The sequence below is a fragment of the Anomaloglossus baeobatrachus genome, chromosome 3 (assembly GCF_048569485.1).
Source record: "Anomaloglossus baeobatrachus isolate aAnoBae1 chromosome 3, aAnoBae1.hap1, whole genome shotgun sequence".
In the NCBI taxonomy this organism is placed as follows: domain Eukaryota; kingdom Metazoa; phylum Chordata; class Amphibia; order Anura; family Aromobatidae; genus Anomaloglossus; species Anomaloglossus baeobatrachus.
The window spans coordinates 531951862-531974290 of record NC_134355.1 but is presented as its reverse complement, the minus strand read 5'-3'; the positions used below and the strand labels follow the sequence as shown (position 1 = coordinate 531974290).

The 22429-nt window shown below is 43.8% G+C and overlaps 1 protein-coding gene across 1 annotated transcript in view; it reads right to left on the bottom strand.

Annotated features, from left to right (window-relative positions):
- Positions 1–11117: 11117 nt before the first annotated feature.
- The window catches only part of DIPK2A (divergent protein kinase domain 2A), a 74131-nt gene continuing 62819 nt past the window's right edge, over positions 11118–22429 (bottom strand). The window contains exons 2-3 of the mRNA XM_075338603.1: positions 15237–15540; positions 11118–12180 (exon numbers count right to left, since the gene is read on the bottom strand). Of these exons, the coding sequence (XP_075194718.1) occupies positions 11849–12180; positions 15237–15540 (636 nt within the window). The 3' untranslated portion in view covers positions 11118–11848. The remainder of the gene's footprint in view (positions 12181–15236; positions 15541–22429) is intronic.

Below are 22429 nucleotides of genomic sequence, written 5' to 3'. Positions count from 1 at the left end.
TGTGCGTCACAAAATCCGTGACCCCAACGACTCCGCATTAGCGATGTCGCAGCGTGTAAAGCCCGCTTTAGTGTACTAGTCTGGCTCACCCTACAGATGCTGGTCTCTTTCTCCTACCTATGGCTTAATTGCACTATTTTAAGACTTTTGTTAGATTTAGGCCTTCTTCACACATCCGTGCAAAACACTAATGTTTTGCATGGTCCGTGGTGAAAATGAGTGTGTGTGTTCAGTGTGCTGTCCATGTGCTATCCGTGTGACATCCGGATAGCATACGGACAGCATGAGCTGGTACACTTACCTGTCTCCGGTGCTGCTGTTACTTCTGCCCGCGGTCAGTGCAGTGAATATATCTGAGCATAATGAGCACACCCAGAAGCAACAGCGGAAGCAGAGACAGCAGCATCGGAGACAGGTAAGTATAAAAAGTCTTAATTTTTATATCACCTGTGTTTTCTCCGGTACGTGTTACACTGATGTCACATGGACCACATCAGTGCACGGTCCGTGCGATACCCGTGCTGCCAGCAGAAAACGAACATGTTGCTGTGTGCGCAAGCCCATTGATTTTAATGGGTCTACGTGTGTCAGTGTCTCCGGTACGTGTGAAAACGGACGTCACACGTACCGGGAGACACAGGCGTATGAAGGTGGCCTAACGTAGATAGTCTGTTTGAAAATATAACCACTTTTTTAGGACAGTTAAAATTGTATTTTTGTTACAATATGACGCCTTTGAAAGAGCAGGCGGTTGGATGAATATACTGAAGACAGGAAAGACTGTTTTTGACATTTCCTGACAATTTTAAGCAGCGCTAATTATTTAAAATCACTATACATGTGTTAGGATTGGGTCTGCACTAAAAATATATTTACAGAAATGAAGAACTTGAAATATATAGCCACTCTTCTGTGACGTGAAGACACCGCATACACTCTAGTTTCATGACATTTTCTTCGTTGTATGTAGGACTCTATTGTCTGAAACAGAAGAAAACACATTAAAACACGGGAAACAAATATACTGCATTTTAAGTCTTCAACACGGCATTAAGGATAACGAGTAAATAGTGCAAGTAATATTCCAACATGTTCCGCAGGAAGTTAAAAGCATTAGTGTGACGCCTTAAAGGAACACCACACAAACTCAAGCTCCAATGCACATAACTTAGCAGCCCCATAGTTCTAGACTTCTGCTTGGTGCGGCCCCATTACACCCAGCAACAGCATTAATAAACTGCAGTACTCGGGAGATCACATTTAACAATAACTGATATTTGCTGTTAATTATTTTGAAAAATTTGTAGAGGACAATTACTTATCTCCAAGTATCCTGGTCTAAGGGTTGCTGTGAATGCTCAGGCCACGTTCCCACGAGGAGTACTTTGTGCAGAAATGCTGCAGCATCAATAATGCACCATTTTTCTTAATTAAGGTTGAGTTTTTCTTTTAAGATAGATCTATGGGACTTTCTTTCGCACACAAAAGAAAAATACGCTACTTGTGAATGTAGCCTGAGTCAAATCATATACAGATCTAATACATACATATATATACATATACACACAGTGTATATTTATGTATATATATATACACACACACATATATATATATATATACACACATACATACTAGCTGTACTACCCGGCTTCGCCCGGGTTAATAACTGTTGTTAACAAAATAGAATGTATTAACACAAATTTATTCTGCACACAAAAACCACAAAACAAATAGATAGAAATGTAATTATTAAAAGGCAAAAACTAAGCTAATAGAAGCATTTCACAACATATATTTCAACACCACAGATATTCCACACAGATTTAACTAAATTGGCCAAGTAATGTGCTCCGTCTGTCTCTTTCCAGGTCTGTCTCTTTCCAGGTCTGTCTCTGTGTCTCTATCTCTGTTTCTTTCCCCATCTGTCTCTTTCTAGGTCTGTCTCTTTCCCACTCTGTCTCCCAGTCTCTTTGTCTGTCTCTTTCCTTGTCTGTCTCTATTTCTCTGTCTCTCTCTGTCTCCCCACCGACATCTTATTACCTCACATATAAGCTTCTTATACTATGAATGTCTTTTGTTCCTATGGCAACCACTCACAGCTCCTACTAATAACCTGTAGTTCCAGGCTCCATTTACTTTAATGAAGGCATGGTTTTTGGAGGGTACCTGTAAAGCGCAGGGTACATTTTCCTGCCAAAACATAGTCTACGACGTTCCCTGGGTCACGGGTCACATGAGGTGTCTTTGCAAAATTTTGTGATTGTAAATGCGACGGTGCAGATACACTTTTCGGTTCACATTTTCCCCATTATGTAGATAGGGGCAAAATTGATTTGTAAATTGGAACGCGCGGGATAAAAATTTCGCCTCACAACATAGCTTATGACGCTCTCGGGGTCCAGACGTGTGAGTGTGCAAAATTTTGTGGCTGTAGCTGCGACGGTGCACATGCCAATCCCGGACATACATACATACAGCTTATAATATATATATATATATATTTTATTTTTTTTATATTTATTACATGCTAATGAAAAGTATTACGCATCCCCGTGGTGGTGAAGAGGTCCTGAACATTAATCTCATTAAAACACATTCCAACCATAAGCAGTTCCGCTTGAAGGGGGGAATAATGCACATGACCAATGCACCGAGAAGCAGATGTAATTTTTCAGGATCACATTTCACCATCTGGCAGTTTCATGCATAAATTTAGGGCATTCTCTCATCTCCATACTAGAGTTTGGTCAAGAAGGAATAGACCTGGGAGTTCACGGTGTGATGGACTAAAACATTTAGTTCAAGCTAATCTAAAAGATCGTGCACTTCCAACTAACAGTTTGAGCTAGACATTATCTTGCATGAGCATATCCAGTCCAAAATGTCTTCTTGTTAAGTCCAGTAGTTGGTTACCTGAGCATGCAGCCACTTTTAGGAGCTTATCAGTTGCTACCATGTTCTTAATAGTGGAGAATCACCCACTCTCTTCAGGTGCTGGTTATCCAACAGTCAGAATAGGTTAAGACAAACCTCCTATACAGGATGGATATTAAAAGGTGTTCTCTGAAAAGGTGATAAATATGGCGCCTGTGACAATTCAAACTGCAGCCATCCTAGTCACGTCAGTATGGCTGTACGCTGAAGAGCGAGCTCAAGACGTAGCTCTACTGTCGAGAGAGGCTTCTGCCACAAGTGCACACACCGCTCAACTGAGAAGCAGCCCTGACGAGACTGAATAAATCTTTTCACTGACTGGGCACAAGGGGGAGGGTTTCTCCAGCTTCAGTAATAAGTGAAAAGATTTATTCCGTCTCAGTTTCTCAATTGTCAGAGGAGCTCCCATCAAAGGCATACATACCTCAGCTGAAAAGTAGCACCAACGTGAGACGGAATAATTCTTTTCACTGACTGAGCATGTATTCCCCTTCTGCTGGGGGAGGGGAAGAGGGTTTCTCCAGCTTCAGTCAGTAAAAATATTTGATCCATCTTACGTCATCGCTGCTTCACGGCTAAGAGACACAAGTGTGCTTATTACTAGTGATGAGTGAGGTGCTCAGTACTGGAAATGAACAATTGGATGCTCCATAGGTGCAACTCGGGTACCAGAGTATAATGGAAGTCAGGAAGACTTCCCAGAAAATGCTCAAGTTCACCATTGACTTTCATTATACTTGGTACACGGGTCGAGCCTATGCGAGCACCCAAGCATGGTAGTGTTCTCGCTCATCACTACTTATGACAGTTGAAATACGGCTCAAGTTCAGTTTCTTCACCGTGCAGCCGTCCGGACGTGTGACAGAGCTGCAGTTTGAATTGACACAGGAGCCATGGGGATCTTATTCTTGGGGAACTCCTATAACAACTCCATTGTCAAGTTACGTCAATTTCTTAAAACTGAATAGGATAACTGAAGTGAGCACTAATATATATATTCTGAGTGCAAGCCAAAAAAATACATACTATACAAGGATAAGGCTGCACATCAAACTTAGATAATGGTATAATGCCTCAAGCATATGGAAAAATATTAGAATATACAATGAAAAATGCTACTTGCTAACTTGAACATGTGAATAATGAATTGCATACCTGCCATGAATATTAGGAAAAAGGAGATATTTAGCAATCGCATTGATCAATGTAACTGAGCCCCAAAACCTCGTCAAGGTATATCTCTATATTGGGGTCCCTAGCTCTGTGACCCTAACTGTGTGTCCTCTCATTGCGATTAAAAACTGCTGTGGGTGGAGAGGGGTAACCAAGGACTGTCTTATATAGGAGGTGGAAAAAACATGGCCGAAAGGGGCGGAGCTGTGTTCACATTCAGAAAAAAAACTACATATAACTGAATAGGATAACTGAAGTGAGCACTAATATATATATTCTGAGTGCAAGCAGGTATGCAATTCATTATTCACATGTTCAAGTTAGCAAGTAGCATTTTTCATTGTATTTTCCAATATTTTTCCATATGCTTGAGGCATTATACCATTATCTAAGTTTGATGTGCAGCCTTATCCTTGTATAGTATGTATTTTTTTGGCTTGCACTCAGAATATATATATTAGTGCTCACTTCAGTTATCCTATTCAGTTATAGTTTTTTTTTCTGAATGTGAACACAGCTCCGCCCCTTTCGGCCATGTTTTTTCCATCTCCTATATAAGACAGTCCTTGGTTACCTCTCTCCACCCACAGCAGTTTTTAATTGCAATGAGATGACACACAGTTAGGGTCACAGAGCTAGGGACCCCAATATAGAGATATACCTTGACGAGGTTTTGGGGCTAAGTTACATTGATCAATGCGATTGCTAAATATCTCCTTTTTCCTATTATTCATGGCAGGTATGCAATTCATTATTCACATGTTCAAGTTAGCAAGTAGCATTTTTCATTGTATTTTCCAATATTTTTCCATATGCTTGAGGCATTATACCATTATCGAAGTTTGATGTGCAGCCTTATCCTTGTATAATACGTCAATTTCTTAGACTGTTCACATCACGTTTTATCCTTCAGTGGCTCTATCGGGGCTTTTGTCTCAAGCCCTGGAAAATGGAGCAGCTGACCACATTGTGGAGACTGCCTCAGATATACAGTTGAAAATTATATCAGAGAGCAGTGTGACTACGTCTGCATCATTATAGACAATGGCGGTGTCTGACGCCCGAATCCTACTTTCCATGACTTCAGAAGCAAGCACTGACAGGAGGATAAAACATGTCAGCATAATGTAAAATTAATCTTAGAAGTAGCACACATGGACCACCGTGATGCACCACACAGATTATATTATGACAGTACAATACAGAATTCATTGTGGAGGTGATGATCTGGGCTCTCCTTATTAAACGGTCCATTATGTGGGACAATAATTGGAAACCGTTCCAGATCACTGACTCCATTAATGAGCAAAACAAATATGTATGTAAGCCTGAAAATCATTGTCAGAAGCACATCTCCCCGTGTACACTGGGAGGGCACAGGTAATATACAAACTGGATTGTGACTGAATATTGTATTTACGACCCATGGCGATTGCAAAGGTGGTGTGAAAGTTATGTAAACACCCGTTTCGGGCAAAAATCTGCTTAACGCTACAGTCAGACGTCTATTTATATATCTATGGAAAAATAGACCATTTCATCCTCTCTCAAACGCATGGCATGTTTTTTTTTTTTTTTCACTGAATTAGACTTGTTTACCCCATGACTTAATGGATTAGTGAAGAACGGATGCATCCCCAGAGACTAACGAGTCTGATCTGCAAAAAGAAAGAATAGAACATGCTCTCCCAGACAGGACACGGATTGGTTTTTAAAATGGATGTGTATATGGATCAGTAAAACTATGGGTCCATGTGCCGTCTGAGAAGTAGCCTAAGGCTCATTGTCAGGAGTATATACAGTATATGCGGCAATTACCTGGTAATCAGCTTTTTCTCACTAATTTAGTAGTTTATACTTTGTAATCAGCCTTTGCGGTTCAGGAAGAGGTAAGCCCGCGACCGGCAGCTGTGTATAAGAACAAGTATCAGATGTGGCAGAGGTACAAGGAGAGTGAGCAGTAACCTGAATCAGTGAGAGGCAGTGGTCTCAGACCACCATATACTCTTGTAGGCACAGTAGATAAATGGTAGTCAAGATCACAGCTCTGCCTTCATCAAGTTAAAAAGCACCCAAGCTCGGAGAAACAACAACTTCCTTCCACCCAAATCTCCCCAGTACATAATGATATGCATATTTTTCAGCTCCCGATTAGACTTACCGTACTTAACTCAAATTTTTTAGACCCAGCAAATATCACCAGGCTGTACGGCCAACAGATGCCACTTCTAGGACTGCTGTAATGCAGATGGTCAGCGCAGAATAACGGTTCAAACAGAGTACAGGCACTCAGTTCATCATGGCGAGGGTAATCCTTTATATACATCTTCCCATCTTTCAGTTCTCCTACCATCTCCACCCTTCTCTTGCTCTATGAAGGGAGATCTGTCAAAGATGGGGGTTGGAGATAGAAGAAAACAAGCCGGTGAGATGTATTTAAAATTATCGGCCTAGACATGATGCACCGAGTGCCTCTACTTGAACAGTCATTGTGTGCTGACAGAGCGCATTTAAGTTTGGGTAGAAAATTATCTGACGATTTACACCAGTCTACAGCTTCCAGAAAAACCTGTTCCTTACAGTTGCGTGTGCACATAGATTGTGTTAATAGGAATGTACCCATTTCCATAGATATTGTATAATGTAAACAAAAGAACTGTTTGTTTCAACAGTTTAAAGATCCATTGAATACATATAAATTCTCTGCAGCTTCTCATGTAAATCATATATAAACTGGATCGGATTCTTCTGAGAGCACAGGAAACAGGCTATGTGCACACGGGACAATGTACCCGCGGATTTTGCCACAGGTTTCACGCAGCTGCTCCTCAGAATCCGCAGCTATCCATTGCTGCAGGTTCCGAGCATTTTTGTTGCGGTAAACCTGCGGCAAGTGTGGAAATACCTGCAGACGTCCCGCCCTATATCTCCATAGTGGAGGAGCGTGAATTCCGCAGGTATTTCCGCATGAATAATTGACATGCAGTTACGTGCAGATGCGGGACACCCGCAGCATTGATACAGCACTCACATCCCATAGGATAACATGGGGAGTGTCTGTACGTGCTTAAACCTGCGGATTTATCAGGAAAATCCAGATAAATCCACAGGTTTTCGGCAGCAAAATCCGCGGGTACGTTGTCCTGTGGGCACACAGCCTTAGGGCTTGGAAAGATTTTCTCCCTATGGGCCTGTTTCTCATTTACCACTACAGTCTTTTGCAATGTTACATCTCTCCATTCGAGTGCTCTTTACTCGAGTTGGGCAGGTTGGACCCTCTGACTGGCTGGACTCGTGTAACGAATATAATGGAAGTCAATTATTGAGCAGTCCGGCTCTCCGCACACATACGGGAGCCAGACACTGCAAGCGGCTCTCACTGGGGTGCTGGCTTCCATCATTCACTGAATGGAGAGGGAGAGTACCCAAGCAGCGAGCACCCAGATGCTGGATCGAGTATCGCACAGTGGCGAGCTTGCTCGCTCATCATTACTCTCCATCAAGACTGCATGTTTGGAAATTGGGAATTACAAACATGGATGCATGGAAACTGCATGTTTAGCACAAGCACACAGATTTTGGGTGCGTTGAACTGCTCAGATAATTCTAATTTTGCATTTTAGTACCAATTTACTTACACTAAAACTAAACTTTTTTGCAGTCAATTCCCCATTTGATGACATGTAATAAGGAGCTAAAATACCCTACATTAGGGAATAGAAGTCAAGTACGTCTCCCTTCGAGCAAAAGTCTACTAGGACTTAACATGAATATATGAGTTGTCTGCATTTGTTTTCTGGTTAGATCATTTTTAAGGATACATAATGCTCATTTTACAGTCTTTTGCGAAAAATATGCCATTTTCATTCCAGTTTTACCAGTTTTCTCATCATGGCATTTTTCTATTGCTCATGCGCTTTTCCATTCTTGAGATGTCCCCTTTTCCTTGCAAACAATTCTCCTTTATTTTAGTCATTGCGGTACGATGCTCAAGGCAGCCACAGACTTAGGGCCACCCCCATTTGTCAAAAAAGTTAAGATTAGATATGGGGGAAAAGGGAGAGGGGCAGGTCATACTTTAGAAAGAGTTGCAGGGGAAAAAAAAAACCCACTAAACTGAGTAGAAGAATGGCAGTTAGACTGGGTAAAAAACCCAAAAAATCCCCAAACCTTTATGGTCAATGAACATAATATATCAACCAAATTCCTTGTGAGCTACTTGCATTATATACAACTGCAAACCTGAGGACACAGTGCCAGTCTGAAGCTGTGGAGACCGGATTGATTTTGGACTGCCTTATAATCCGTGTGGCTTAGATTAGAGATTAGATTTGTGGAAGGAAAGGAACATCAAGACTTGACAGAAATACAGGGCTTGTGTATAGTCTGCAATAGTGGAGAAGGGTCCGCATCGGAGCTGGGACACAAAACCAGGCTGTATTTTTAAAGACCATTTGCTTCATCAAGAATGACAATTACTGGATAATAGATTTAGCCCCTATTTAACAGGACTGTATTAGTGCTGTTGTAGGTATAATCGGATTACGGTCCATTTTATTGTGAACATATGCTTTATTCATTGCTCGTCCTACTATGGGGAATATATTTGATCTGATGAATTGGCAAATAATTTCAGCTACATAACTATACCCATGCTACAGGAATTTAATGAATAAAAACAATAAGACTTTGGTGCTGATGTGTCCATTAGACAGCTGCATACCATAGAACATCTCATTGTTTTATACTCTTAATACAGGCAATTCTCTAAAAGACCACCCCTAATCCAGACCAGATTACCTGTGACGGATTCACACTCCACATATCCATACAAAATTCCATTGAAATATAGAATGTCTGAGGTTTATATATGCCGTAAAACCTCTACTATACAAGGCTGAGCGTTCAGCCCACCAAATCCATGACTGGCATAATACAAGATCGTTTCCTTAGGAAAATATTACGCAACAAGTACAGGCTTTCTGAATGAGGGCAATAAGTCTTGGATACAATGAGAATAACTAGTGAAATACAATGGAACCTTTGTTTACGAGAACAATCCATGTGCTTGTAAAAAAAAAAAAAGTTACTCGTCTAGCAAAGCAAAATTTCCCATAGGAAATAATGGAAGCTCAGCCAATTCGCTCCACTATGTGTGCAATATCCCCTATTATGCCACAACACACACACACACACACACACACACACACACGCACACGCGCACCGGCCTCCTGGTTCTTGCAGTCCGCAGGTACAGTATATGTGTATCGAGTAACCATCACGACGATGCAGGAGCTTCCGCTGTCAGCGTCCATATGCAGGAGCCACTTGCCTCTAATTGGTCAGCGCACTGCCTTTGAGTAGTGGCTGACAGCGGAAGTTCCTCCATCGTCCCGATGGTTACCAGATACACATAATGTACCTGCGTACTACAAGAACCATGAGGCCGGCGAGGGAACGGAAGGTAAGGTGAGCATAATGTGTGTGTGTTTGTGCGGACTGTAAGAGCGGGTCAGAGCGCAGTTAAAGTACGGAACCGGAAGTGTGTGCGGTGTTTGCTCGTACAGCAAAAATTGCTCGTAAACAGAGTTACAAATTTACAGCAAGCTTTACTCGTATAGCAAAATACTCACACCAAGTTACTTGTAAACCGAGGTTCCACTTATTTCTCTATTATAAAACATTTTTAATGTACATTTTTTTTCTTAAAAAAAACCTGCACAAAAACTGGACATGACAAATTTATCTCTGCTACATCTGTATTTTGTATTAATGTTTGAAATACAATTATTCTGTATAAAAGCCACCTATCATGAGTACAACCTTTGGTATGGTAAATTTAAAGGGGTTGGTCACCAACTTTATTTTAACAAATGTGTGGCACTTACCAATAAAGTTCGCTGTCTGTACTTAGTGCTGTCTTACCATGTGCAGTATTTCTCACATACTCCTCCATCAACAGCGATATTGTGGATAGAAGAATTGTGTAGTCTATAAGGAAGGCTGTACTACATATGTGGGCAGAGAACCTGTAATTAGTGATGGGCCAATCCGGATCCCAAAGTGTGTGTGCACGGACCCTGAACAAGGATTTCTCAGGGAAATCCGTGTAACTTTTTGGGTTCTGATTCAGTGTCCGCTCAATAACCCTCATTACATATTCAAATGCTTCCCCAGCCCACCAGCAGTCACGGAGTCTCTGATTGGCTGAAGGCAAACCACATACCACCCTGTGTAACAGCGTCTGATTGGTTAGAAACATACATGCTGTCAAAATTAGCATATATTGTGATACCCAGCCAAGATAAAGCTGACAGCTTGGGGGCTGGTATTCGCAGTCTCTGAAGGCCCATGGTTATTGTGCCCCGTCCAGCCTAAAAATAGCAACCTGCAGCCACCCAGAATTGTTGCTTCCATTAGATACGACGATCCCATCACTTTACCTGGCTCATTGTGATTGCCTTTGTGCTGCTATTTTTAGGCTGGGGGTAACCCAACAACCATGGGCGTCTTCAGACTGAATACCAGCCCCCAGCCGTTGGCTTTATGTTGGCTGGGCATCAAAATTTGGGTGGGACTGCAGTTTTTATTTTAAAAATTATATTTTTAAAAAAGCCACAAAGGGTCCTCTTATTTTGACACAGCGCCAAGATAAGAGCACGGCTGGAGCCTGCAGCCTACTCAAAACCCCTTAGCTTTTTTTTCCACCATTTTACCGCTCAATGTTCGGCTCCCCATAGACATATGGGGTTCGGCGTCCAGGCACAGATCTTCGGGTTTAAGTCCAATCCTGAACTGGATTAGTCCGGCTGGACCTGCCGGTTAACCCATCTCTACCTGTAATACTTATACATTAGTAAGTGCCACAAAATCATGTGCTTAACACATCTCTTCAAAATTACCAACTGCATTAAATATGATTTTTCATGACAAACATCTAGGAACAGTACCCTATGTAAAAACTTGAAGAAAACTTACCCCAGAGGGAAGAGGTCAAGTGAACCAAACAGTTGAAGAGATACCCAAGAATGACTAAATTTTAATGTAGAACTGTAACATTTACAGCAAAAATCAAAGCCATTACAAAAGAATAAAACTTAAGACAGAAAATATGGGAGTCCTGCCCTTTAAATGGAAAAAAAATTTTTTTTTTACAGTACGCTGAACATTTTCATCTGGAAACAGGACGCAACAAAAAAGAAGAAAAAAAAAAAGGAAAAAAAAAATAAAAAAAGAAAATCCCCAAAAATAACTCGAGAGTCAGAAACTGGTGTTTTCAACATACAAATATGAAATGACGTAAGAAATAAAGCCTTTAAAACAGGCCAGCGGTCTTAACTTGAACTTTCCAAGTAAAGGCATCAGCTTCACAAAAATTGTGATACCAATGTAATATGTCATGTCAACTACTTTTTGACACATGAATAATCAATTAGGCTACCAAAGTCTATTATCCCCAGCGACCTGGAGACGCACATCGGATCTTCCTCAGGTAATCAGAGAGGAAAATCAATAGTAGTTCCAGAAGTTTTAATTAGATGAGAACATGTACTGGCATGATTGCAAGGGATTGTATACCGCACTGTGCCACCTTAGGTCAAGTTCATGGCATTCATAAAGCCTCTATGTAAAAGGGAGACCCTCTGAATATACAAGAGCCATTAGGACCTGTACGTGCTCTAACTAATTAAATCTTATTGTCTATTAAAAAAAAAGAAAAAAAAAAAAAATATAGTCTAGGCTACCTCACATTATTACTAAGCTGTGCAAGGTATTCTCGTAATTCTTTGGCAGCTTTAAATCTGCCGTATCTTTTCTTTGGGTTTGCACATTCATCCAACAGTGTCCCAAGAAGGCTGTCTTTGGCAACTTCGGCTGGGGGGTCGTGAAGAAGGCCACCAGAAGTTCCACGCCACGTAGCATGTCTCGATAGAAGGTTCTGGCAAATGGCGTAATAGTTATGGTCCACAGTAGTGCGAGAGCAGAGAGTTTCTTTAGAGAAAGAAAGGCATGCTTCTTTGTCACAGTCGTCAAATTTGCTTTCATACCACACATCCCAGTTTTCAGGTTTATCTGAAAATGCAAAGAGAAATTTGAAGAATTAGTGTAACATTTCATGAAAAACAGAGGCATACAAATAACAAGGTAATGCGGCTTTACTGTAAATCCTGTTCAGGAACACTGCACATTCCCTTCACTTTACATTCAAGATGCAGGTCACAAAATAAAGATTTAAATGGTCACTGAACTTTCCAAATCCTGAACTTACCCCTAAAAAAAAAAAAAAAAATATAAGCTTAAAAGTGCCAACTACTAGGAACCTTCCCTTGTGTCCACTGCCTGTTAAGTGTAATCCGTCTCCAAAGTGTTGCGCCCCGGCGGAGAGGCAGAGCGCCCCGGCGGAGAGGCAGAGCGCCCCGGCGGAGAGGCAGAGCGCCCCGGCGGAGAGGCAGAGCGCCCCGGCGGAGAGGCAGAGCGCCCCGGCGGAGAGGCTGAGCGCCCCGGCGGAGAGGCTGAGCGCCCCGGCGGAGAGGCTGAGCGCCCCGGCGGAGAGGCAGAGGCAGAGCGCCCCGGCGGAAAGGCAGAGGCTGAGCGCCCCGGCGGAGAGGCTGAGCGCCCCGGCGGAGAGGCTGAGCGCCCCGGCGGAAAGGCAGAGGCAGAGCGCCCCGGCGATTGAGGAGTCTCAGATGTTTACCACCTATCCAACAAAACCTCCATAAACGTTTCTTAGAGCTACATGGTGATATGTGCCAAATTACAGCAATTGTCTGAAAAACGGGTGACAAAACACTTCTGTGATCTGCTCTCGGCCGACTATTTTAGAGCTCTGATTTTATTGTAAATAAAACTGCCATGTTCAAGAAAAGTCACACAAATTGCATGCTGCCGTGTTGTAATAGCCTTCAACATAAAAAAGAAATGATGGATCATCTATTTTCATGTAAGGGTGCCTTTAAGAGACTGGAGATAATTGGAAACTTCAACCAGGGTCTGACACTGTGTAAAAGGCATTATTACATTTAAGCTATACATCTGAGAACATTTAATTACACCTAATATAAACCAGCGCATGTTACACTGATTAACTAGATCAGAAATTAAATTAAAGTAGAGCATTTTGGAATATTCCCCAGACTCCGTTCCAATATCAGCAGCGAATATATTGCTCCTGTTCACTCAGTTTTCATAGATATCTAAACGCAGAGCAAAACAATAGCTGCAGCCGACATCACAAAACACGGTAAAATCGGCACTAGATCATCCGTACAATGTGAGGAAGAAGAGAAGATTCATAGGAGAGACTGCACCAATCCATCATGGCTGTCCTACAGAGGAGCAGGTGCTGAACGGCCAGAGCAAAACAAATATGGGCACGACTCTGAAGCACGCCGACAAGTGATCAGCATGGCGGGCTCTCCCGACAGCGGCTGCCCACCAGCCTGATTATATACGCCAGCACTTCATTGTCACAAGTCCAAAAATCACACCCCAATGAGACTATTACTCACATCTGACCAAGCAGCAGACGACACCGGGTTCATAAGGGTATGTGGGCATCTGCAGAAATATTGTCCGAAAGTGTGGCCGAAAAATGCGTGGGGTTTTTTTGGCTGAAAGGGCTAACAGACGCAGGAAAAAATGGACTAACAATTGACATGCTGCTTTTTTCTGCACCAAAAACTGCGAGAAAACAAAGAAGCAAAGTGCGCACAGCATTTCTGATTTCTCAGATGGACATGCAGATTTTGGGCAACAAACTTCACAATAAACTGTACCAAAAACTGCACTGTACGCACAGGACTTAGAAGAAATCTACCTCATCACAGACTGAAAGGGAAATTATCGGTCCCCTTTTACTAGAGATGCGGTGTGTTTATAAAACTATGACTTATGGGACACAAGGACAGGAAGAAATTCTCAGAAGGAGGGAGGACAGGGAGGAGCTGGAGGCGGCCACATCTGGGAGGTCTCATCCAGGATGGGCCCTTAAGAGGTACGTATCACAGGTATTGCACCTATAAAGTGCGGCCACCACCAGTAAGCACTTACATACAGTGTAATCACAAACGTGAGTACATTCCTCACATTTTTGTAAATCTTCTATCTGAACATCTGAAGATATCACAGTGATACAATGTGAAGTAGTGGTGGGTGTACAGTTTGTATAGCAGCAAGTTTGGTGCCCTTTAAATAACTCACTGTTGTCATCGGTTTTGACACTTAAGATGCACTAACAAAAATTTGCTGCGTGTGAACATAGCATAACTTTACCAAGCATAGCTCCATATGTTTGCAACTGGCTGTGTATGGTGCTGCAGCTACAATACCAGACACAGCCATTACTAAATCTAGAGAGCAGTTTCTAGTAAAGAATTAAGAGGTCACCAGTGCTGCAGCGCCCTCAATCAGCAGACCGACAAGGGTCCAAGGACTGCTCTCCACCTTTAACCCCTTCCCGACTCTTGACGCACCATATGCGTCATGGCAGGTTTTCGTTCCTGCAGCGCTGGTGACCGGGTTCACTGAAATGTCACCAGGGCAGCAGGTACGTGAAGACTTGTAGTTGAGCTTAGGGTGCCTCCGATTGGTCTGATTGGCTGTTGAAAGTGTCATTTTCACATTCAAATCAGAACAATTGTAATATTTCACCAATGAAATTTGATGAAATATTACAATCCAGCCATGGCTGATTATGCAATATCATCAGTCATTGGCTGGAGCAGAATGACCTCTGTGACATTTCCCCCCCCCCCCTCCCAATCTAATTGGAGATAGCGGTGTTACCAGTGGGTGCCCTCCCCCTTCAGCTTCATCCTGGCCGTGGAAGGTGAAGAGGGAGGTCCCCTGTTGCCGCCACAACCAACACGCTGCCAGGATCTGCCGCCACCGATCACCGCGCTGCCAGGTAATATTTTCTCCCCCTGCCGTCCAATTCCACCCCCGCACTCCCACCACGATCTTCGCTCCCCCCCCCGTCATCCAGAATTGTGCAAAATGACAAGGTCCGTAAGGTCAAAATAGGTTAGGGGCTGAAGGGGTTAATCCCAAGCACTACACAAGTCAAATTTTAAATGACCGACACCATTATGTATACAGCAGCTATCATAAGTGATTGTAGTAAAACTTACTTTGTTTTATTAACTTTTTATCTGCTACCAAGACGTTTTCTGCATCCACAATGATTACTTTCCCATCTCGAGGTCCAACAGCAAAGTTGTCAAAGCTGACATCTAAGAGGTAAAGTGCAAATTCAAAGTCATTGTTTGTGAGCTGTTCGGCAATCTCCATTAGCTGCCACGCAAGGTCCACTCGCTTCTCCCACGGAGCATTATAGAAACTCCAGAGTTCTTCTCCCACATAGTTCACAGCCACCATTCTGCCGCACGCTCCCAGGTATTTAGCAAAAGGCCAGCCTTCATCTGACGGGAAACTCTGGGGAAGAATGAAATCAAATAAGTCAAGGCATACAACTACTAGTGTCAAGACATTTAATAAAAAAATGATATATAAGGCACGTGGCAGCACAGGAACCAACAGTACATACGGATAGTAGTAACTAGCGGGACGCAATAGATCACTGCACAACAGAGTACACCATCCTGTAGGCAACATTCACACTGCAGACCGCATTGTGGCCACATCAGTCTGGGAGGGCCGTGCTTTGTCCACGGCCTACAAAAAAAGACCACTAAAGCAACAGCCTATAGGTAGATGGGGCTGTGTTGTAGCTACAAGTAAACCATGGAAATTATGAAAAAAAAAAAAAAAAAAAAAAAGGTAGAAAAAAAACCCTTTTGGAATAATACAGATTTTACACAATTTCTGAAGAAACAATCAGTTCATCACATCAGCCACTGACATGGTCAGATAGGATCGAGCAACAAGGAGAATTAAGTCTTAGGCTGGGTTCACTGTTCTCCATCCGAGAAAACCAGGCCGATTATGCTGATCAGTCTGATCTCGCAGGTTGAAGGAAAAAATAAAAAAAAAAAAATGTTTCTCCACCTCAATTCTGTAATTTCATCTGAGTGCAGTCCAATTTTTCTCATGGACCCATAGACTTAAATAACCGAATGCCATCTGAATCCCAGAGGACAATAGTGCACTGCCTCATTGAATTGGCCGAGCATTGGTCTGACAGATCTGATGTATCAAATGTAACTCAGCCCTAATCTGCGTTCTTCTGCACGAGCCCTTATACTTCCCATGCTTCTCCTAATATGCGTTCTTCTGCATGAGCCCTTATACTTCCCATGCTTCTCCTAATATGCGTTCTTCTGCATGAGCCCTTATACTTCCCATGCTTCTCCTAATATGCGTTCTTCTGCATGAGCCCTTATACTTCCCATGCTTCTCCTAATATGCGTTCTTCTACACGAGCCCTTATACTTCCCATGCTTCTCCTAATATGCGTTCTTCTGCACAAGCCCTTATACTTCCCATGCTTCTCCTAATATGCGTTCTTCTGCACGAGCCCTTATACTTCCCATGCTTCTCCTAATATGCGTTCTTCTGCATGAGCCCTTATACTTCCCATGCTTCTCCTAATATGCGTTCTTCTGCATGAGCCCTTATACTTCCCATGCTTCTCCTAATATGCGTTCTTCTGCACGAGCCCTTATACTTCCCATGCTTCTCCTAATATGCGTTCTTCTACATGAGCCCTTATACTTCCCATGCTTCTCCTAATATGCGTTCTTCTACACGAGCCCTTATACTTCCCATGCTTCTCCTAATATGCGTTCTTCTACACGAGCCCTTATACTTCCCATGCTTCTCCTAATATGCGTTCTTCTACACGAGCCCTTATACTTCCCATGCTTCTCCTAATATGCGTTCTTCTACATGAGCCCTTATACTTCCCATGCTTCTCCTAATATGCGTTCTTCTACACGAGCCCTTATACTTCCCATGTTTCTCCTAATATGCGTTCTTCTGCATGAGCCCTTATACTTCCCATGCTTCTCCTAATATGCGTTCTTCTACACGAGCCCTTATACTTCCCATGCTTCTCCTAATATGCGTTCTTCTGCATGAGCCCTTATACTTCCCATGCTTCTCCTAATATGCGATCTTCTGCATGAGCCCTTATACTTCCCATGCTTCTCCTAATATGCGTTCTTCTGCATGAGCCCTTATACTTCCCATGCTTCTCCTAATATGCGATCTTCTGCATGAGCCCTTATACTTCCCATGCTTCTCCTAATATGCGATCTTCTGCATGAGCCCTTATACTTCCCATGCTTCTCCTAATATGCGTTCTTCTACACGAGCCCTTATACTTCCCATGCTTCTCCTAATATGCGTTCTTCTGCATGAGCCCTTATACTTCCCATGCTTCTCCTAATATGCGTTCTTCTGCATGAGCCCTTATACTTCCCATGCTTCTCCTAATATGCGTTCTTCTACACGAGCCCTTATACTTCCCATGCTTCTCCTAATATGCGTTCTTCTACACGAGCCCTTATACTTCCCATGCTTCTCCTAATATGCGTTCTTCTGCACGAGCCCTTATACTTCCCATGCTTCTGAATCCATACTTGGCTCTACGAAAACCTGCATCAAAAACTGCAGTGCTGACTGTAAAAAACACTGTGTGGGTGAATGTATCCTCAGGATAACTTCTAGATATTTGGGATTAATAGTGCTTGGCAAGATCCTTCAGACCCATACTCAAAAGCGCCCATGTTTCCATGTTTGCCTGCTCCCATTAATAAAGAAAGGCATTCCTGTAATCTATTGAACTGATGTTCTGTACATTTCAACATCTCAAATGCTTAAACAAGGTTTTCCCTGTAAACTATTTTTTTTTATTTTTAAACTCAGGACCAGGCAGTCAGGAACACCTTTCCACCACCCACCACTGAAAATTAAAAGGGATTGTCAGCAAACAATGACTGTTCAAACCTATTATATTGAAAGGATTGTTAAAAATCCACATTTAACTTTTAGGATCGCTACTACCAGTAGGTGGCGCTGCGCTAGAGTTTGTCTCCTGTCCTGGAGAGACAATTTGAATATTTTGCAGAGGGACGTGGCAGCTATAAGTCCCCCAACTTGAAAGCAGCCAGACTGGCTTGCAAAGTCTCCATAAGGAGAATAGTGTTCCCCTGTGATCCCCACATAGCTTTCTCATGAGCCAGATCAGACACCCCATACTTTGCACTGACGAGGGGCAAGCACCCCGAAACACAGTCTGCAAATTGGGATTCTGATCTGGCATATATATCCTAAGTTATATTGAAAGGATTGTTAAAAATCCACATTTAACTTTTAGGATCACTACTTCCAATAGGTTGCGCTGCACTAGAGTTTGTCTCCAGTCCTGGAGAGACAATTTGTTCAAACCTAGTACTGGCACTTGATGTATCATTAGCGGGGCCAAACAAAGCTGAACCTTCCCACCTGATTGTTTTTCCTCTCCACCCTCCATTCTTTGACAGCTCTGGCTTTATAAAGTAAGACAAGGATGGAGAGAGGGAAAAGAGGCAGGTAAGATTATGTATTTAAAGGGTTATTGCATCTTAATCTGAGAGCAGCATAATGTAGAGACAATTGCCCTGATTCCATTGATGTATCACATAGGGGTGCTTCACACACAGCGAGCTCACTGCAGAGATCGCTGCTGAGTCACGCTTTTTGTGACGCAGCAGTGACCTCATTAGCGATCTCGCTGTGTGTGACACTGAGCAGCGATCTGGCCCCTGCTGCGAGATCGCTGCTCGTTACACACAGCCCTGGTTCGTTTTCTTCAAAGCCGCTCTCCCGCTGTGACACACAGATCGCTGTGTGTGACAGCGAGAGAGCGACAAATGAAGCGAGCCGAGAGCAGGAGCCGGCGTCTGACAGCTGAGGTAAGCTGTATCCAAGATAAACATCGGGTAACCAAGGTGGTTACCCGATATTTACCTTAGTTACCAGCCTCTGCAGCTCTCACGCTGCCTGTGCTGCCGGCTCCGGCTCTCTGCACATGTAGCTGCATTACACATCGGGTTAATTAACCCGATGTGTACTGTAGCTAGGAGAGCAAGGAGCCAGCGCTCAGTGTGCGCGGCTCCCTGCTCCCTGCACACACAGCTAAGCGGTGTGCGCTGGTAACTAATGTAAACATCGGGTAACCATACCCGATGATTACCTTAGTTACCAGTCTCCGCAGCTTCCAGACGGCGGCTCCGTGCAAGCGCAGCGTCGCTTGCACGTCGCTGCTGGCTGGGGGCTGTTCACTGGTGAGATCTGCCTGTTTGACAGCTCACCAGCGACCATGTAGCGATGCAGCAGCGATCCTGACCAGGTCAGATCGCTGGTCGGATCGCTAAGTGTGAAGGTACCCTTACTGGGCTGCTCAGTGTAGTTTTGATAAAATCACCAATTACTTAGCCAGCAGATCATTAGAGGCCTACTGAGCGTGCTGCCAGGTAGTCCAGCACACTCATGAGCTCTGTATAACCCTGTCCACACCACTGATTGGCAGATTTCTGTGTACACTGCTCATGAGCAGAAAGCTGCCAATCAGTGTTGTGGGCGGGGTTATAGAGCTCCACATTCAAATAACTTTAGATCTGCAGCAGATGAAAAATTGATCAAAATGACAGCAAATAGCTCAGTAAGTGACATAATGCTGGAATCCGGGTCTCTGCCCCTACATTGTGTTACTCTCAGGGTAGCAGAAACCTGGTGACAGATTCCTATTAAATGTGTGACCCTACCATGATGCGCTGAGCACCTATATTTGTTGTGAACAGTCATTTTGTGCTGATAAAAGTCCCTTTAAGGCATATCTGATTAATATGCTATAAACATACTGTAATATTGCTCAAAAAGGTGTTCTCCAGTGAAAACTAGGATTATGAGCATAGGTGATAATGTATTGCTCATTGGGATCTGAAAGGTGAGGTTCCTACTACGCAGAATAGGGTACTTTAAGGCTATGTGCCCACGGCACTATGTACCCGCAGATATATCCGCAGGTTTCCCGCAGATGATCCCCGGAATCCGCAGCTATACATAGCTGCGGGATTCCAGCGAAATAGCTGCAGCAAACCTGCGGACATTTGTGCAACTTACCTGTGGAAGTCCCGGCCTCTATCTCCATAGTGGAGGGCCGGGATTGCCGCAGGAATAATTGACATGCCGTTATGTGCGGCTGCGGGACATCCATATTCCGCAGCTGCACATACTGCAGCATGGACACAGCACTCCCCATGTCCCATAGATAATATGGGGAGTGTCTGTGCTTGCTAAAGCCTGCGGATTTATCTACAAATTTTGCGGTTACAGAGTCTCGTGGACACATGGCCTTATTCCTGCTACAATTAAGCGGTAATGCACATGCTGAATGTGCCGCTCCATTTATTCCCTATGAGACGCAGAGTGCTCTGGCAGCCCTGTAGGGAACAAATGGAGCAGCAGTGGGGTATATGCACAGCAGCTCTATAATGTCGCTTATAGAAGTTCCCCATCCGGCTGATCGGTGAGGGTTCCAGAATCCAGACACCCACTGAGCAATAAGTCATTAGGTCAGAACTTGTTTTCACAGGAGAACCCCCTTTAAACCCACTTGTGAATCTGTAGCAGAGAAAATGCTTATTCACTAAATGTAAAACAATTCCTATAAATTCCACTCATGTAGATTTGTCAGCATGGAAGGAGGAGGGTGCCGAGCTCCAAAACACAAGAACTGCAGGCAACAGGCCATACAAGCAGGGGGAGCAGGTACAGAAAGCAATAAAAGCGACGAGGGCATGAGAAGGCAGCAGAAAAGCTAGTGAACCTCCTCGCCATTATCCTCACTGATCAACAAGTCCTGGCCGAAAAACAAAACACCACTCCTCGCTGTATAGACATTCATCACCCTTTTGTGCCCACAGGGACAGTGTCCTGCGGTTATATCCGCAGGAGCTCCCAGAAAACCGCAGCACAACTTTGTCTGTTTCCATGCTGCGGTTTATGGCTATGTGCGCACTTACCGGATTTTCCGCGGTTTTGCTGCATGTTTCGCTGCAGAAAATGTTCATAACATCTCTGCAGTGAATCACCAGCAAATCCTATGGAGAAAAAAAATCCTGTGCGCACTGGGCGGAATTTGACAGCTGCATGTTTTGCTGCGGGAATCCCGCAGCAAAAACAATTGCATGTCACTTCTTTTCCGCACATCGCTGCGGGATTTCACTCCATTGACTCCAATGTTAATCATGAAATCCCGCAGGGAATAACGCAGGCAGCAAATTCTGTGCGGTTCACTGCGTTTTCCTGCGTTATTCCCTGTGGTATTTGGCGGTTTACCTGCGGTAATGTACATCGCTTGTCTGCGGTTTTGCAGGGAAGTGATGTCATTACAGGAAGAGGAAGCAAAGCAGAGAGTAAACACACACAGATCACACACACACACACACAGACATCACAGACATAGAACACAGACACAGACACATAGAACACACATAGAAAGAAAACGGAAATATAGAAAACAAAGACCGTGGGCTCCGCTGCATATTTACCGTCCAGCCGAGGTAAGCACACAGCGGCGGGCCGGTATTCTCAGGCTGGGGAGGGAGAGGGGCAGGGTTAATGTCCCCCGCCTCACTCCCCCTCCCGCAGCCGAGAATATCAGCCGCAGCTGCCCCGGCACTGTCGCATGCATTATGCGGCAGCACCGGCGTGTCCTCGGCTCTTCTTGCCACCGTGTAGCAGTGGCACCAAGGTAATACAAGGGGTTAATGATGGTGGGGGACCACCGCCATTAACTCCAGGCTTGATCATGGCAGCGTCTATGTGACAGCTGACATGATCCCGTAAGTAAAGTGAAAAAAACACAGACACCGAAAAATCCTTTATTTTAAATAAAACAAACAAGCCTCGTTCACCATTTTATTAACCCCTCCCGCACCAAAGCTCCGGCGTAATCCACAGGTCCTGCGCTGCTTCCATCCAGCCGCGACTGTCACAGACACAGCGCTGAATGAATGCAGCAGACAGCAGAGGTAATTACCGGTCATTTCCCACGGCCGGTTATGTGAACTCACTGCCGACCGTGGGAAATGCAGCGATCTGTCCTCTATCTATCTGTCTGTCTATCTATCTATCCCTCTATCTATTCTTCTGTCTATCTACTATCTCAGAATTAAATGACTTTTTTTTTTCTTCAATGTGCTTTATTGCATTAAATGCAATAAAGCACATCCCAACCCGCACGCGGCAAAACCGCGGCAATACCGCGAATAATACCGCGGTAAAACCGCAGCAAACCGCATGCGGTTTTCGGGTGCGGTTTCCCGCGTTTTTTTACCGCGGGTGCGGTAATCTTTGAGAGCATGCGGAATTTTCT